Raw genomic sequence first — 20106 nt, 5'->3', positions numbered from 1 at the left:
ATATATATACTTTGCTGGTTTTTGTGTTTCTCTAGAGGACCCCATCCAACACAGAAGGGAAGGAGAACACACACTAAGATTTGCTCACAGCCCACAAACAAATCTAGCATATTCATATAATTCAAACACTTTTAAAAAGTTCTGCTAATTTAATTAAGTAGAATTACTATCCTTTCTACTACAATTTTAATACTTAGTATGAGTGTTTGGGGAGCTCTGTTGGTATAGTGCCTAGAGCATTTGAGTGCTTGCTAACCAGAAGGCTAGCAGTTCAAACCCACCAGCCACTCTCTCAGAAGGAAGATTGGGCAATCTACTTCTGTAGAGATACCGCCTGGGAAACCCAAGGAGGGGTCACTATGAGTCAAATCGACTTGACGGCAGTGTTTAGTTTGGTTTAAGTTTTGTGGGTTTTAATTTTTTAAAATTTCAAATGTTTTATTCTTTCTTTTCATAAAACTATGATTATCTCTCCTCAAGACAGTGATATAGTAGTAAACTAGTATTGGCCCTGATTTCAAAATATTGTTAATGCGAAGGTTCCTTAAACCTCATTATGTTATATAACAATTTTTTTTTTTTGGAAAGAGATGAACTTAAAAGAAATTAAAATATCTATTCCTAAGACCCAGTAAGAGAGCTCAGCATGTAGAACAGGTGAAACAGAAACAAAACAAAAACCAAACTCACTGCTGTTGAGTCAGTTATGACTCATAGCGATCCCTCCTTGGATTTCTGAAGTGGTATCTCTATGGAAGTATATTGCCCAACCTTCCTTCCGAGTGGCTGGGGGGTTTGAACCGCCAGCCTTCTGGTTAACAGTCAAATGCTTTAGGCACTACACCACCAGAGTCCAGGGCTATTTTAGTAGATTCCTCCCAAATATTTGAGATTCTACCCAAATACTTCTATTATATTGAAACTCTGAACCAAATGCTATTGAAACATGTATACTATTAATTAAAATGGGAAAACAGTTGTGTTGTACAGATACTGTGAATGTAGTTACATTTAATCTACGCAGTATACTTAGAAGACACACTCATTTCTTCTGGACTACATGAAGCTCAGGAAATTAATTACAAAGCAGGAAATATGCAGTCAGGGTATTCCTTAATGACATTTCAAGAACATACAGTTTACCATCATTAAAAAGTCAATGTGGTCATTTTGATATGCTTCTATACAGATTTTTAATGTTAAATGTCAAAGCAAAGATTACAAATGAAAATATTAACCTAATCATTCATGTCCTATAAAATAAGGTTTTTAAAAGGAAGGACATAAGAAGGTTCATGTGGAAGTGGATCCCTTATTTAGCATTATTTCTAAAAGGGATAAAATATTGCTAGTGTGACATGCACAGTGTTATTATATGGTAACATTTGTTTAAAACATTCTGAATTTTTTTGTAGAAGAAAAAAAAAAAGACCCAAATACTTACAGCTCTAGCCATATCTGAAATTCCCATCTATATATTAAGACTGGTACTTTCCCCATCTCATAAACTCTCATAAAAATTAAATATTTATATCATGAATTATTGATCAGTAGATAATAACTGTCTGAATAACAAAATGATCATTTTTTTAAAAGTTTGAAGTATAAAAGGCATTCCTTTTAGTTTTCAGAATAAAGATTTTATGTTCTAACTTAACATTTTTTTAACCTCAATTCCATTTTCATAGATAATTAAGACATTTTAAAAGCATTACTTTTAACTAGAAACCTCCAATCTCTTGGATGTCTCACCACAAACACTAAGTCATTCAGCCTTCCCAGTTAACATCTGTTTTCTTAATGAAAACTGTAGACATTTATGCTGGCAGCTTTGGAAAGTGCAGACAACTGTTAATGTGATTATATAGTTAGGCTGTTCATCTGGGTAGTCTAGGCTTCTAGGTGGTAGACTCCTTTCACAATATCAAAAGCTTTCCAAGTATGATGTCATTTTCAAGGGCAGATAAACTTTTCCAGCCACATTCTTCCTGTCTTTTCTTTTAAAACCATGTAATTCTCCAAGGTCACACTGACGTAAGCATTGTGGGTTTTAGACACAAAATCAAGGTCTCTATTTTATTGCACATCAATTTCGTTTTACAAATGACTTGTTCTTACATGTAAATTAGGAGACTGTTTGTATAAAAATACCACCAATCTCATATTGATTACATTAACATATATATTATCCGATATCTAAAAGAAAAAGATGACCATTACAAATGAACATTTCAGGATTTACTACTTAAAATAAATAATTTGCAAGAATAAAAAGTAAAGTTTAAAACCCCAAATCATAATTTCAATCTAAAAACTGATTTATATTAGATTGTGCCAAGGCAAGTATGAAAATAATTTTGTAGAATAAGTATAGAAACATTTCAAATAAAATGTTAATTTAAAAAAAGTTACTTATATATCATTATGAAAAGAAATGAGAAATATTAATGTTCATAGATGTTGTGGTTTTTAGGTGCTGTCGAGTTGAATGTTCAGAGATACATACTGAAAAGACATCAAAACTGAAAGCAGCTATGAAAGAAAACTTTTGGAGAGTGGGAATATCATAAGCAATTTTAAAAATTATTTAAATTATAAAAGTGCTCTTTCTAATAGCATGGGAATTAGAGAAAGTAAGAGACAAATTGACTTTTACATACTTTGTAGTATGAACACACTGTAAAATAACTTATCCTTTATGTATATAATTTTAATTAAAACAATACTTAATATCAGTTCAATATTGTGGCTCAAAACCACTGATGTTATAATCATCTCTTACTAAAAAAATAAGATCATAAGTGAAATTAACATAAAAATTCACACAAAAAATTCTCACACACATGAAGGTTAAAAAAAGGTTTTTATCTAAATAGGAAACTGCTTTCTTTCTCATTATCATGTACACAGGAGAAAGAAAATGTGGTAAACTAATGCGCCTCTATTAAGTTTATAATATTATTATAAAATAAAGAATAGAATTAGTTAAATGTGTATTAATATAGCTTTTTCTCAAGTTTTTATATCATACCACATATCATTTTTATCAAAAGAGAAATCTTCATTTTTTGTTATCAAATAGAATCATACAGATTCACAGGCAGATGAACTATGTAAGATCATGTCAGAGGAAATATAATCATATCTTCACACAGATGCAAGAAACAGTGTAGCCCACACTGAAAATGTTTCCTATAAAACCTCAAACTTCTTAGTACTCATGGGTCTTTCAAAATGATAAAGTGTTAGTGCTCATCTTCTTGTGATAAGTCCTTCAGCAAGTTTTTACAGCTCTAGCCATCTTGGGATTTGGAGAGAACTGATACCTGGTCATACTCCCAAAAGCTAAATTCTCAAAACCAAGATCATGCTTTAAAGACACTTAAATTTGATTAAAATATTATTTTACCAAGGAAGAATAGCATATTATTTAGTTATAGGAAATGTTTAGTTGTACAAGCCTTTGTGTAATTGCCGAGTATATCACAGACAGAAGGCTAAAATAGAAACTACACACACACACACACACACATACACGCAAGGTAAAGGGCTTCGTAGACAAAAACTTTCTAATTATCAAATTTGCCTAGGAATAGTTAGAGTGACCCACAGCAATTTTATTGCATCTTTCACCTGGCCAGAAAAAAAACCTGCCTTACTATTTATTCCTAAGAATAGGTCACTGGTCTGTTTATAAACTTTCACATTCAATAAAGATCTATTGAAAACCTGCTTACTGCAAACCACACAGGTACTAGACCCTAAGGAAACATAATTTCTGTAATTCCTAGGCTAAAGGTCCAATAAGGAAAAGAGATGGAAGAACAGACAAATACCACTTCTTTCCACTGTGTGGTATATATTGCAATGGAAGAAATTCTAGATATTACAAAAGCATGCTGAAGACCTAAGAAGTAAGAACTAAACTGGCACATGAAAGATGAACAGGATTTAGGAGGTGGAGAAACAAAGGGTACCGAACTGGGGGAAGATGATTCCAAGATGAGTAAAGGCATGTACAGAGGAACTGCAGACAGAAATCATAAGACATTTGAGAAACCAAAAGAAATTCAGAATGGCAGGACCTGAGGAAGAGGAAGAGAGAGAAAATGAATTTGAGTATGAAAAGAATGTATGTGGATGTGTATACTGTCAGGAACAGGGAATTGGATGGCTTGACAGATTAACGACTACAAAATCAGGAGCAGAGTCTCTGGGCAGTACAACAATTAAAGTGCTCAGCTGCTAACGAAAAGTTGGGCAGTTTAAGTCCACCCAGAGGTCACTCAAAAGAAAGGTCTGATGATCTACTTCTGAAATTAGTCATTAGAAACCCCATGGAGAACAACTCTACTCTTACACACCTGGTATCACCATGAGTCAGAATCAACTTGACAACAAATGTTGTCGTTGTTCTTAGGTGCCATCAAATCTGCTCCAACTCTCAGTGACCCTATGAAGGAAAGGCTGCCTGGTCCTGTGCCATCCTCACAATCCTTGCTATGCTTGAGCCCATCATTGAAGCCATTGTGTCAATCTATCTAGTTGGGGATCTTCCCCTTTTTTGTTGAACCACTTTACCTAGCATGATATACTTCTCCAGGGATTGGTCCATTCTCACAACATGACCAAATTAAGTAAGATGAACTCTGGACATTCTAGCTTATAAGGAGCGCTCTGGCATCACTTCTGCTGGGACAAATGTGTTTGTTCTTCTGGCAATCCATTGTATTTTCAGTGTTCTGTGCCAATACCACAATTCAAACGTATCACCTCTTCCTCCATCTTCCTTAGTCATTGTCCAACTTCACATGTATATGAGGTGACTGTAAATACATACCATGGCATGGGTTAGGGGAAACTTAGTCTTCAAAGTGATATTTTTGTTTCCTAACATTTTAAAGAGGTAGTTTGCAGCAGATTTCCCCAGTGCTATATGACATCTGATATCATAACTGCTGTTTCCATGGGTGTTGATTATGGATCCAAGTAAAATGAAATCCCTGACAACTTCAAACTTTTCTCCATTGTTCATGATATAGCTTATTGGGCCAATTGCAAGGATTTATGCTTTCTTTGTGTTGAGGTATAATCCATACTGCAGACTGTAGTCTTTGATCTTTATCACTAAGTGCTTCAAGTCGTCTTCACTTTCAGCAAGCAAGGTTGTGTCATCTGCATATCACAGGTTGTTAATGAGTTTTCCGCCAATCTTGATGCTGTCTTCTTCTTCATATAATCCAGATTCCCAGATTATTTGCTCACCACATAATTGAGTAAGTATGTTGAAAAGATACAACCATGATGCACATCCTTCCTGATTTTAAACTATGAAGTATCCCCTTGCTCTGTTTGAGTGACAGCCTCGTTGGTCTATGTACAGGTTCCTCATGAGTACAATTAAATGCTCTGGATTTCCCATTCTTTGCAATGGTATCCATAATTTATTATGATCCACACAACTGAATGCCTTTGTATAGTCAATAAAACACAAGTAAACATCTTTCTGATACTCTTTGTTGTCAGCCAAGATCCATCTGACATCAGTAATAATATCCCTTGTTCCATATTCTCTTCTGAATCTGGCTTGAATTTCTGTAACTTCTCTGTCAATATATTGCTGACATTGTTTTTTAATAATCTTCAGCAAAATTTTACTTACATATGATATTAATGATTTTGTTCACTAATTTCCACATTCTGTTTAATCACCTTCTTTGGATTGGGCACAAATATGGATATCTTCCAGTCAGTTGGCCACAGAGCTGTCTTCCAAATTTCTTGGCATAAACAAGTAAGCCCCTCCAGTGTTGCACCTACTTGTTGAAATATCTTAATGGGTTTTCTGTCAATTCCTGGAGCCTTGTTTTTCAGCAACTCCCTCAGTGCAGCTTGGGACTTCTTCCTAGAGTACCATTGGTTCTTGATCATATGCTACTTCCTGAAATGACTGAAGGTCAACCAATTCTTTTTAGTACAATGACTCTGTATTTCTTCCATCTTATCAGGATGCTTCCTGCATTGTTCAATATTTTGCCCACAGAATCCTTCAAAATTTCAATTCAAGGCTTGAATTTTTTCTTCAGTTCTTTCAGCTTTAGAAATGCTGACCATGTTTTTCCTTTTTGGTTTTCTATCTTCAGTTCTTTGCACATTTCATTATAATACTTTACTCTGTCTTCTTGAGCTGCCTTTTGAAACCTTCTGTTCAGCTCTTTTATATCACCAATTCTTCCATTCACTTTGGTTTCTCTTCATTTAAGAGCAAGTTTCAAAGTCTCTTTTGACATCCATTTCAGTCTTTTCTTCCTTTTCCTTTTTTTTTTAATGACCATTTGTTTTCTTCATGTATGATGTTCGAGATGTCATTCCATGATTCATCTAGACATTGGTGTTCAATGCATCAAATCTATTCTTCATAATGTCTGTAAATTCAGGTGGGATGTAATAAGTATATAATATATAATCAAGGTTGTATTTTGGCTCTCGTGGACTTTTTTTAATTGTCTTCACCTTCATCTTGAGCTTGCATATGTGCAATTGATGGTGTGTGTTCCACAGTCAGCTCCTGGACTTGTTTTAACTGAAGATACTGAGCTTTTCCATAGCCTCTTTCCACAGATATGTGTTTCATGTGGTGAGGTCCACATGTATAGCCACCATTTATGTTGTTGGAAAAAGGTATTTGCAATGAATAAGCAAATGGACTTGTAAAATTCTAACATTTGATCTACAGGGTCATTTCTATCACCCAGGCCATGTTTTCCAACTATGATGCTTCTTATTTTCTTCCAATTTCTCATTCCAATAACCAATAATAATCAAAAATATCTTAATAGCATGCTTGGTCAACTTCAGACTGCAGAAGCTGGTAAAAATCTTCAATTTCTTTATCTTTGGTTTTAGTGGATGGTGTGTAAATTTGAATAACAGTAGTATTAACTGGTCTTTCTTGTACATGTATGCATATTATCCTATCACTAACAGCATTGTACTTCAGGCTAGATCTTGAAATGTTATTTCTGATGATCAATGTGGTGTCATTCTTCTTCAATATGTCATTCTGGCACAGTAGGTCATATGATTGTCTGATTCAAAATGGCTGATGCCAGGCCATTTCAGCTCACTAATAATGCTTAGGATATCAATCTTTTTTGTTTCATTTCATTTTTGACAACTTCCAATTTTCCTAGATTCATACTATGTATATTCCATGTTCCTGTTATAAATGAATGTTTGTGGCTATTTCTTCCCATTGAGTTGTGCCACATCAGAAATGAAGGTCTCAAAAGTTTTGCTCCATTCTCATCATTGAGGTCTGACAACAATTGGTTTGATGTTTTTTTGGTAAATCAGGTACAACACAGAGAACAGCTTTCTAAGACAATGTGAGAATCAGGAACTTTACTCCTAAGTCAATGGAAAGGCATTATACAAGTGAGTAATGGTAACAGGTTTCTGATTCAGCAGAACACTGTAGCTCCAGGCTGCTGCTAGGCAGTTCCTACTGGTAGAAAATTGCTAGTTGCCTGGACTAAATAAGTTTCTTGTGCACTGAGAAAGTAAGATAAAACCACTGAATTAGAAAGAATAGCATCTGGAATGTAAGTGTCTAGAGCCAAACAAAATCAACTGGCAGGAAACAGAGTCAAAGATCATGAGTTTTGGACCTATATAAGGTTGGGCAATCTATTTCCGTAGTGATATTGCCTCGGAAACCCAAGGAGGAGTTGCTAAGAGTTGGATCCAACTTCAATGGCATTGAGTTTGGTTTTGGTTCAGTATGATCCACAAATAAAGATATCAATTGGGTATTCAAACTTGAAGCTCAGGAAATAGATAGGAACTAGAGCAAGGATATAAAACCATCCACATTGAGAGGATTTGTAGACACTAGAATGGGGGAAATTACCCAATTTTTTATGTTTAGGAGAGGGAAGAGTTCTCAGATAGACACCTGTGGAAAACACACATACACACAAAGTGTAAAAATCTTTAAAGGTTTATGAAAAGAGAGAGACACTGATTGAAGAGGAAATGCTAGAAAAACAGTAGACAAATCAGCTGAGCATCATGGAAACAAAGGAAATGAGTATTGCAAGTAGGACCAAATAGAATCAACAGTGTCAAACGTTGTCACTGGTGAAGTTAAGAATGAGCACTGAGGCATGTTCACTGATCAAAAAGGAAATTACAACAGTGAATGATAGGAGCATTTCCTAGTGTGAAGAGGGAAGTGGTGGAGTTTTGTGTTCTTTATAGGAGTCTGGCTGTGAAAGGGAGGAGAAATAACAGGAACAGGCTAGAAAGTAAAGCAGATTGAGTAGGATGTTTTTCTTTGTGTTGGGGCTTGCCTTTTGCTTGTTTATAGGATGAGAAACTTTGAAGGTCTTTAAAATGTTAATGAGAACAGGTGGGAAGACTGATACTAGATTAAAAGGAGAGTATGTGGGTAGTTGCTCCATAGAGGAGCTGGAGTGGGATGCAAGTAAGGCAAAAAGATTAAATAGAGGAGAAAATGAATCTACCTCTGCAGTGTTTGAGGAGAAGCTGCCAACGTGGGCTATCTCTTGAAGTTCCTTGCATGTACCTAGTTTGTTCTGGAATTGCAACTACTCACTACTCTCAAACATCTCACTACATCTCCCTATTCTGTCTCCACAGTGCAAATCTACCTGTCAATCTCTTTTTTAGTTACGTCAGAATAAGCAATCAAGCATCTCAAAATTCTGTTGTCATTACTACATACAGATAGACATATATGATCTTGATAATTTAAGATTTTGTTTTCTTGTGACATAAAACTATCCAAACTCAACGTAATATATGAAATGATTTTGATACCAATAGTAAAAACTTCATAAATTTTACAATCAATTAACCTTTTAAGCAAACTCAAATATGTCTGAATTCACAAAGCATTCAAAATTGTATAGATTTTGTAATTATGTCTTTGTCAACTATAACCCATCAACTGTGGCATAAAATGGCATGAGGAAGCTTTCTAGTCATTTATTTATAGCCCAAACTTAACAGTGCTGTTAACTTAGAAAATGGTCACTCTGTTATTGGGCCTAGGGGCTTAGGATCATGGTACTGGAGGACATGAAGCGGAATTGGCATAATATGTTGTTGTTGTTGTTTCTGTTGTTGTTAGGTATTGCTGAGTCAGCTCCAATTCATAGTGACCCCACATACAATAGAATGAAACACTGCCTGGTCCTGCTCCAGCCTCAAGATCCTTGCTAAGCTTGAGCCCATTCTTGCAGCTACTGTGCCAATCCATCTCATTGAGAGTCTTCACCTTTTTCACTGATCCTCTCTACATTACCAAACATGATATTCTTCTCCAGGTAATGAAGCCTTCTGACAACTTGACCAAAGTAGGTGAGATAAAGTCTGGTCACTCTTATGTCCAAGGACCATTCTGGCTGCATTTCTTTCAGGAGATTTGTTCATTCTTCTGGCACTCCATATTTTCAGTATTCTTTGCCAACACCACAATTCAAAGGCATAGCACAGTACACTAAAACATTGTTCCACATCCTACTTTGGTGAGTAGGGACCGGGGTCTTAAAAGCTTGCAAGTGGCCATCGAAAATACAACTATTGATCTTTCCTCCTCCAGAGCAAAGAGTGAAGAAAATAAAAAAATGCATGGGAACAATTAATCCAAGAGACCAGAGGACCATGGGAACCTCATTCTACACAACCTTGAGCCCAGAACAACTAGATGGTATGTGGATACCACTGTCAATCACTCAGAAGGGATCAAAATTGGACATCCTGGATAGAGTCAGAGAAAACTAACAATCATGAAAAAGACTAGGCTCACTGGTCTGATAGAGATTGGTGAACTCCTGAGATTACCACTCCGAGTTAATTACCCTTCAGGCCTGAGTTGAACTCACTCCTGTGACTTAACCTTTAGCCAAACAACAGACAGGCCTATAAGGTGAACAGTTACACCAGAGAGGTATATTCCTGAGAACAATCAAACATGGGAGGTCAGAAGGGCAGCATTTGTTCCGGGAGATAGCTAGGAATGCAGGAATAGAAAAGGACACAGGGAAAAGGTAACCACAGGGAAGAAGCAGAAAGAAAGCTGTTACTTTCTGAGGATTGCAATCATTGTCATGAAACAAAATGTGTATGAACTGGATGAAAAGTTATCAATCAGTTGGGGAAAAATCATTTAATTAATTTGAATAAAACTAGAAAATATATGGTTTTATAGATGATGTCAAGTAATTATTGGCATCAAAATAAAGCATCTTAAAGAATTTTTTTTTTTTTTAATTCCACATATTGATCCAAATAATAGGAAGCCAAGTAAAAGTTATTGTTACTCACCTTGGTGGGTCCATTTCCATTAATTGCCACTGGTAATGTTTCATAAAAAACATTCTTAGCTCTGGCTTTGCCATTTTCAAATTTCAAAACAACTTCATCTGAGTTAAAAAAAAAAAAAAGAAAATGAGTTTCAGGGATTTAAAATAGGGGTATGTGTTAAATTCTTTATATAAATATATTATATATATATATATATACACACACACACACATATATTTATCTCTGTGTGTTTGTTTTATCATACAGTTTCTCATGCAATATACTCAGTATGCTATATAACACTTTTCAAAACTTTACCTACTCTTAAGTTAGCAGACACTCTTGAATAAAATAAAGGAACCCTGGTTCAGATACTGATTCTGAGCATCTCACTTCCTCTCACCTGGCACCTTCAAACTGAGTGAAGTACTAAGCTACTAGGGGTGTCTTGTGGATAAAAGCATCTTTGCAATCTTGTCCCTATATCTCAACCACTGCTATTGTTGAGTTGATTTTGACTCACTGTGACCCCTCCCACCCTGTGTGCCCAAGTAGAACTATAGAGTTTCCAATGGCTGATTTTTTGAAGTGGCTCAATAGGTCTTTCTTCCCATGTACCTCTGTGCGGACTTGAACCTCCAACCTTTTGGTGAGCAGCTGAGCAGATTAACTGTTTGTACCTCCCAGGGACTCAGTTGAGTCAGTCCCAGGGTTACAGGTGAGGAGAGACAACTCAGGGATACCCAAAGTAGCAAGCGGGAAGAGCAGGAGAAAGGGGATTAAAAGCCAGGAAGCCAGACAGAGGAACAGTCAGCCACAGGGACCCAGGTGGGGGTGATACGAGAGGTCTCCAACAGCAAGACAAACTTGTCTGTCGGTTTGTCCTACTGTGGTGACATGTAGACGTGAGTTTTGAGGCTGAGCCTCTGGTGTTTAAAACCCAGCACGATGCACCTGGTGCACAGGTAACAGCCCAGCTTATAGACTGAGACAGACTAGGAAGAAGGAAGAGGCCGTCCACTTCTGAAAGAATTAGCCAGGGAAAACCTTATGAATAGCAAAGAAAGGGACTCAGTATGGTCCTATATTAGTTACTTCTCTCACACTCAATCTGTCCATTTGTAAAAGAGGTTCCATGCCTGCTGATAGTTGGAGCTGTGTGTCAACTTGACTGGCACACCTGCTTTGCAGGGTTATTGTGAAGATAACAATAACGATATGCATGGTGAATATAATATTGCTACACATAAGCAAGGGGCTCTGGTAGCATAGTGCCTAAGGCACTTGACTGCTAGCCAGAAGGCTGGCAGTTCAAACTCACCAGCTACTCCTCAGAAGGAAGACTGGGCAATCTACTTCTGTAGTGATACCACCTCGGAAACCCAAGGACGGGTTGCTATGAGTCGGGTTTGACTCAACGGCAGTGAGTTTACACATAAGCAAAGTTTCTATCATTGGTCATCACTGATAGCATTTCTAGTTCCTAAAAATCAGGCCTCACACTGTTTCCAGGGATATTAAAAATCACAGAGAAAAAGAAGCAATCTTTTGTTTCAGGTCTTTCCTGACATTTCCTAAGCACTCCAAACCAAATGTTTTCCATTCTGAGAATCTTTTCACTGAATTGAAGAGATACGATGAGTTGCACTGAATTGCAGTGTATTTTAAAAATTTAATGTATTAATACATTAATGAATTAATGCATTTTAATTTTCAATGTACTGACTAATTAATTTCAATGTAGTTTTTAAAGTTTTATGTATATTTAAGAATATACATATGCATGGACATGGAGGCATAAATACACCCCCCACACACACATATACACACCTTCCACTGTATGTCTATCTAACTGTCGGCAGTTGCCTTTCAGCTAGGTTAAAAGGATGTGTTCCTACATTTGTGCGTAATTCATAATACAAAGAACTTATAGTGAGAATCTCTGCTAATAAGGTACTATATTTGTTTATAAATATATCTGTAAGCTCCAGGTTGTAAGCCACTATACTCTAAGTTACCAAAAGCCAGAGGCTTCTTTTTTCCACTAGACTTAGCAAATGATTTAAACTGAATGTATTGCAATTACCAAACTAAGTTCAAGTCCAAAAACTTTAAAAGGTAGCAATCTTCACTGTAAACCTTACTTACAGTCCTAAAATAGACATAAAAAAGGAAAGAAAGTTGAAAACGCAGATGTTCATCTGTATACATGAGCAACCCCTTATTTAGAAAACACACCTATAGCTCCATTTAAAGTCTGGAAAATTTTGCATTTGTGATCCAGTGTGATGTTAATAGCTTCCTAAAAAATAAGAATAGAGATAATATTGAAAATGACATCAAAAACAGTAAACAACACTATCATTTTAATGTAGTTTATTTTTTTTTTCTTTTGGGGAGGGAGTAGTTAAAGATCTTATATGTAAAATGATCCCAGCAATAGTCTTCAGAAAGAATAATTTTATACTTAGTTAAATTGGAGGACAAAAGTTATGGATATCATCCTTGCTGTTTTCCAAATACTTCCACATCTTTAACTTGGGGCTAGCTGTGACAAGTGAGCTGTTAGCAGAACCACTAAGTGTCACTTCTATTCAGGAGCATTAATTGCCAGGGGAAGAAGCTAAGGGTGCTCCTTCACTCTGGCCCATCACCCAGTCAGGTCTGAGATGGATGTTCCATTTGCCAGAGTCCTTGAGCGACAAAAACAAGCAGAAAGCCCTTGCTGGACTTGCAGCAGGAGAAATCAAGCTCCGATGTGTTAATATGCTCAGATTAGGGGGTAATACGGCAGATTAATCTGTCTATACTGATTTGCTTAATGGGGCAGTGATTGATCAAACTTATCATATAGATTGATCAGCTTCACAAACATCATCATTTTCAATGCACCAGTTTTTCTGCACAATTGTCTTGCCATAATGTCACTGCTACTGTTCTCTGCCACTGAGTCAGCCCCCAACTCATGGTGCTCTCCTGCACTATGCGATCACACCATTGTTTTCAAGAGCTGATTTTCAAATGCAAATTGACAAAAGTTTCTCCCTAGTCTGTCTTAATCTATAAACTCTGCTGAAACCTGTTCAGCATCAGAGCACTAGTCCAGCCTCCACTGATGGAAGGGGAAGTACACTGGCTGGAAATCAAACCTGGGTCTCCCAAATGGAAGGCAAGAATCCTACCACTGACCAACCATGGGTCCTCTCTTAATACAAAGAAAAAAAAAAAAAAACTCACCACCATCGAGTTGACTCCAACTCATAGTGACCCCTCCTTGGGTTTCCAAGGCAGTATCTCTACAGAAGTAGATTGCCCAATCTTCCTTTCAAGGAGTGGCTGGTGGTTTTGAACCAACAGCCTTCAGGTTAGCAGTCAAATGCCTTAGGTACTATGCCATCAGAGCTCCCCTTAATAATAAATCTCAAAATTATCTCTGCATGCTAACCAGAGGGAAACTTAAATAAGAGTTATACCATTAAAAATACTACAAACCCAGCAGTGATGTTTAAGAGAAAGTAGCCCAAAGCAAAGGCAACTAAGTAAGATTCAGAATATTTTCACAGCTGAATTACTCTAAGAAAAGAAAAACATCATGCTGTCTGCACCAGCACTCATGCCAAGGGTAGGTTTCTCCTTCCTGATAAGAGCCCAAGTCCTCAAGCTTGTTGCATGAGGCACACAAGAGAGAAAAGGAAAAAGAGAGATGAAGGAAAATAAACATGTTAAGAATGAAGTGTCTTAATGTTAAGTGTATAATGAAAATATTTAGATGATAGAAGTATTTAGTTGAGATGAAAACAGCTATTATTGCAAACTCATTGCAAGACAGTCTTATTTGTAAAAACCTCTTATATTTTCTAAAGACAGTATCACAAATACACAATCCAGTATACTTCAGAAATGCATTTTTTCATATATTTTAAATTTGTCAAATATTACTTTATATTACATAAATATACAAAAAAGAGTCTTGAATTAGACAGCCTTGGCTTTACTTTTCTCCATAGCAAATGAATCTCAGGAATGTTCCCTCTAGGCTTGTGGCAGACTGTTTATTGTCTCCAACATCCCCCCTTTAGTAACAGAACTCAAATTTTAATAGGGCATATTGGAATAAAGGACAAAATTTCCTTTGCATATTTAGTGTGGCCACATAATTCTGGTCAAAGTAATTATGAGAAAGTGTTGTGTTAGACTTCCAGAGAGAGTTGATTCAAATGAGATGGCCCCTTATTTATTCCTCTTTTTACTGCCTAGAATATGGATCCAATGGCTGAACCTCCAGCCTCTGTTTTGAGCAAGGAGGTTATGCTGAAAATAGGAACTATGGGCTAATGGTAGAACAGGAAAGAGCTGTTCTTTTTAATACCATAAAGCCACCATAACATCCATATGCTGCTTAGTTCTAGATATTTTCTTATGTGTTAGAGAAAAAAAATAAATAAATGCATGCATAAATAAACGTGTACCTTATTTAAGCCATGGCTATTTTGAGTGTTCTATTTGTAACAGTTGCAATATTATTAATAAAAGGCATAAGGCTCTGCCCGTACCACACCCCTACAAATTCTCAAACTCTAATCTCCTTGTTGTTGTTACTGTATGCCATTGAGTCAATTCTGATTCATAGCTATCTCATATGATAGATATATTTAAAATATATTTTTAAAAAGAACCTTTGAAATTAACTTTTTTGTGACTTTCACACTGTCAATAATATCCTTTGCATGGGAACATTTTGTATTAACAAATCATAACAAAGAAACCAAAACAAGAAAAAGAAATGTACACCATTACTTACTCTCTTCAATGGATCAATATAAATTTTAGTGTAAAAGAGCTGATCATCGTCATTATCCTGGAGATTCCACTGCTGAACTATACGGTTAACATATGGAGCATAGCCAATAAAACCTGTAACACAGCACAGAGGGTACAGATTTTGAGATTCAGATGACACTCATATCTACATTAATGTTTTGGTCCTCTAGTGCCACTCTAACAGAAAAATACCACAAATGGGTGGCTTTAACAAACATGGATTTATTCTCTTACAGTTTTGGAGGCTAGAAGTCTGAGTTCAACGGCTGGGTGAAGGCCCCTCAACCTTGCCTTCAGCTCTGCCTCTTGCCTCCAGCCCACTGACACTGGAGGCTTCTCCTAACTCATGCAGCTGCTGGCTGCTGAGGTTGACAAACCCAAGGTTGACAAGTAAAATGTCACAGTCCCAAAATTATCAAATAACATGGCAGACTTCTAATTCAAATCCATTTACAGTCCCAAGATCAGCAGACAACATGGCAGGCCACTGAGATGACTTGGCCAAATGCAAAGTCCAAGCATGCCAAAAGCTCCAGAGACCTTTCTCAATGCTTCTTCTTATACACTGGAGACAGACCACATCCCTAAGGCAGCTACTCAGCTGCTTCACTAGACTCCACCATGAGGTTGATTACCAGTCTCATCCTGGGGAATAACTACAGCCAACTCCCCAGACACTCAAAACCAGGCCCAGCCAAGCTGACACACAACTGAACTACCACAATTAATTCCACTGACCAGCTGCACAGATTCTTGATGCAGTAATGCTTACTAATTATGTTGCAATGTCAAAGCTTACCATGAGAAATAGTAAAACCTGCAAAAGTTAGACCCTTGTATGAGGCGCAAACCAGTCAGAGAAGGAAAACTCAAACATTTTCCACTAAAACAAGCTACAGAAAAGTGATTAAGACTGCACTCAGTACTGTGAAAGGAGGAAAACTGCCAAGACCCAGAAAAAAAGGCAGTTTCATCAAATTCCTGCTCTCACAAGTTTCACTGTATTAAGTTACTGCATGTCCTTTGTTTTATATATAAGCCACAATAGAGTGGGTTTTACTACAAATTGCAAGATAAAAAATAATCAAGTACTCTTTTTGAATGAACACATTCCCAAAGTTAATTAATTTTAATTAGTTAAATGAATTAATTAAGAACAAGAGAGGAAAGCCGTGTTTTCCAAATTTCCTAAGAGGTGAAGAGTTACTAGGAAAAGAATAGAGTAAGATGTAAGAATTCCCTCTCTGACCTTCTAAAATGCTCTTCCTGGACCCTTTACAGAGGAGTCACTGTTTCCAAAAAAGAAGTCTCTACCACCGTGGTTATACTATCAGTGCCAGAGATGCAAACACAATCAAAGGAATGTTGGATTTGTCACTGACTGCAAACATCTTAAAGAAATTTTATATCTAGGATATTTCAGACATTTTTCCTTACTTGAACTAGTCATTACTGTGCCTGCTAAACCATTCTCTGGCTAGGTTTTGTGTGTCATAGTCTTAAGAACGGAAGTCTAAAATTGGACTGTTTCCTTTGGCCTGAGAGCAGAAGCATGGAATCTGCCAATAACATTTGTCTATAAAAGACACAGACAACAGGATCATTTTTCAGAGTCTTCCTCTGAGTTTCAGAAAAGCCCTATGGCTATGTTTCATTGACATGCAAAATTTTTCAAAAAAAGCCAATGTTACTCCTGAGAATTAAAAGGAAACCTATTTTTACCCACAAAATTAAAATTTCCATATAGGAGTAAAAGAATAAATTAAAGGAAATAGGTCCAGGAGTATTACTGTTACCTTGAGAAAAGAAGACAAAATGAAAACAGGACAAAAAAAAAAAATTATTTGTTCATTCATTTTTTTGTTGTTATTCTCATCAAATGAAAAAAATTTTGAAATACTGAGAAGACAGTTTCTCATTCCCATCACCAACTTCTCTGGTGAAAAATATATATAACCACTTAGTAACACATAATTCTTTCCAACAGTTTACCTTACTGTTTTAAAAAAAATACATATTTATTTATCCTTTTATATATCCCCAAAATCCTTAAATATATGCAAAGAAATTACATCTATTTCCATAGCATATATTTCAAATGATAGACATTTTTATATTAAAATGTCATATGTTTCAGACCAACACTGTGTCTATCATTCTGAGTTTTCCTTGTAACAAAAAATGTGTGATCTCTATGACATAAATTTTTCAAAAAGAAAAAGATATACCCATACGTGTAGTGGTTGCACAACATTGTCAACGTAATTAATGCCACTGAATTGTACATTTAAAAATGGTTTAAATACCAACTTTTCTGTTATTTAAGAATAACAGAAAATAAAATACTGTAGAATAAAAATTAACGATATATCCATAAAAATTAATCAAATCCCTAAATGAATTATCACTATATCATCCATGAAATCATATTTTTGTTGTTAGGTGCCATAGAGTCGTTTCTGACTCATAATGACCCCGTGAACAGCAGAACGAAACACTGCCCAATCCTGCGCCAGCTCCACAATCCCTGCTACACTTGAGTCCATCATCGCAGTCACAGTGTCAGTCCATCTCGTTGAAGGCCTCCCTCTCTTTCGTCGACCCTCCACCCTACGAAGCATGGCATCCTTCTCCAAGGAATGGTCCCTTCTGACAAAATGACCAAAACAGGTGAAACGAAGTCTGGCCATTCTTGCTTCCAAGGAGCATTCTGGGTGTACTTCCTCCAGGACAGATCTGTTAGTTCTTTTAACAGCCCATGGTACTTTCAGCATTCTTCACCAGCAACACAACTCAAAAGCATCAACTCTTCTTCGGTCTTCCTTATTCACTGTCCAGCTCTCACATGTATAGGAAGTGATTAGAAATATCATGGCTTCTGTCAGACGCACCTTAGTCCTCAAGGAGATATCCTTGCTCCTCAGCACTTGAAACAGTTCCTTTGTGGTGGACCTTCCCAATGCTACACGTTGTCTAATGTCCTGACTGCTACTTCCATTGGCATTGATTGCAGAACCAAGTAACATGAATTCTTTGACAATCTCAATCTTCTCTCCATTTATTGTGATGCTGCTCATTGGTCCAGTTGTGAGGATTTGTGAGGACTTGATGTGCTCATTGGTCCAGTTGTGAGGATGCTACTCATTGGTTCAGTTGTGAGGATATGAAATCATATTACCCTTTATGAAATAAAATGAGATTATCTGACATTTCTAATTATTTTTACTATAGAGATCATAAGGTTGATGCTTTGATGGCCTTGCTAAATAAATCACTTTTCCACTTTACATACATTTTCCTTAATGAAAGTGGCTCACACAGGCACATGCTGGCTAATTTTCAATTGTTTCCATGGTACTGTAACTTTGCCTGAAATTTAGACACCCGAGTGCATACATTATGCTCCAGATGCAGCTACAGATGAGATTTCAGCACATATATTATCTTTAGAAAAATTTTTGTAAGTATAAAACTTATCCCAGAAGTCTACAGCTAAATACTTCCTTTGCTACAAAAAAAAAAAAAAAAGGTTTTAAATTACCTAGGTTTTAGGACAAGTTCAAAGATTAATCATGTGCTATTGAGGGACTGATAGCTACAGGCCATGTGGTGGCAGCAGTACATCTCCAGGCTGAGAATTCAAAGCAGAGAGGTCAGAGAGGGCAACCAACTGAGGGAAAGGTTTTAACAGTATGTGAACTGGAAATCTACGGAGCTCTGGTGGTATACTTGGTAAGGCATTTGGCTGCTAACCAGAAGGTCAGTGGTTCAAAACCATCAGCTGCTCCATGGGAGGAAGGTGAGGCAATCTACTTCCATAAAGATTTACAGCCTTAAAAACTCAATGTGGGTCACTATGAGTCAGAATCAACTCAATGGTAGTGGGTTTGGCTTTGGTTTGGAACAGAAAATGCAAGTTACAAACTGCTGAGGCAATGATGAAAGTGACCTGCATGATAAACCCTATCTTGAATATGGAAGTAAAATCCAAAGTTGGTACAGATTGGGTAAAAATAAAATGGTCAAGAGACTCCAAAAAGCATGAACTATAGACGTATTGAGATGGAGAGAAAAAGGAAGCTAAAACCAGAAGGTGCAAATTGGAGTTTAGAGTTTCAAAACTACAATATTAATAAAGAATAATAAAGTCTCTAACTACAATTATGGGGGAAAAAACAATAAAAGTGTTGCTGCCAAGTTGATTCCAATTCATGGTGATCCCATGTGTGCCAAAGCAGAACTGTGCACCATAGTGTTTTTTCAATGACTGACTTTTGGAAATAGACTGTCAGGCCTTTCACCTGAGATGCCTCTCAGTGGACTTGAACTACTAACCATTTGGTTAGCTGGTGAGAATGTTAACCATTTTGCACCACCCAGGGTTCCTGTTGAGGAAAAATTATTAAAATTCTGGGAGCATTGGTTTCTTTATTTATAATGTGGAAATAACAATAATATCAATAATAATAATAATAATAATACCAATATATCTCCCATTGCCACTGAATTAATCCTAACTCATAGTGACCCTACAGAACAGAGTAGAAATGCCTCACAGAGTTTCCAAAGCTGTAAATATTTATAGAAGTAGACTGCCACATGTTTATCCCATAGAGTGGCTGATAGGTTAGAACTAATGACCTTTTGGTTAGTAGCTAATTGCTTTAACCACTGCACCACTACAGGTCCTTTCTAATGTTTTAAGAAGCATAAAATATGAGAAAATGAGCTGTCAACTATAAAATGTAATCTGAATTTTAAACAGCTATTATTCATCCATAGTAATAGTAAGTTGTTGTTATTGTTGTCGTGTGCCATCGAATCAGACCCCTCCTTGGGTTTCCGAGGCGGTATCACTACAGAAATAGATTGCCCAACCTTCCTTCCAAGGAGTGGCTGGTGGGTTTGAACCACTAGCTTTCTGGTTAGCAGTCAAGTGCCTTAGGCACTATG

The 20106-nt window shown here is 36.6% G+C and overlaps 1 protein-coding gene across 1 annotated transcript in view; it reads right to left on the bottom strand.

Moving 5' to 3' along the window:
* Nucleotides 1–20106, bottom strand: part of PLOD2 (procollagen-lysine,2-oxoglutarate 5-dioxygenase 2) — a 99832-nt gene that overhangs the window by 38365 nt on the left and 41361 nt on the right. Inside the window, exons 5-7 of the mRNA XM_007940215.2 lie at nucleotides 15134–15246; nucleotides 12571–12634; nucleotides 10354–10451 (exon numbers count right to left, since the gene is read on the bottom strand). Of these exons, the coding sequence (XP_007938406.2) occupies nucleotides 10354–10451; nucleotides 12571–12634; nucleotides 15134–15246 (275 nt within the window). The remainder of the gene's footprint in view (nucleotides 1–10353; nucleotides 10452–12570; nucleotides 12635–15133; nucleotides 15247–20106) is intronic.

Source organism: Orycteropus afer, unplaced genomic scaffold (assembly GCF_000298275.1).
Source record: "Orycteropus afer afer isolate SDZICR_OR568_19922 unplaced genomic scaffold, OryAfe1.0 scaffold00066, whole genome shotgun sequence".
NCBI lineage: Eukaryota > Metazoa > Chordata > Mammalia > Tubulidentata > Orycteropodidae > Orycteropus > Orycteropus afer.
The sequence above is the reverse complement of the archived record's forward strand: the minus strand, read 5'-3'. Positions and strand labels throughout refer to the sequence as shown.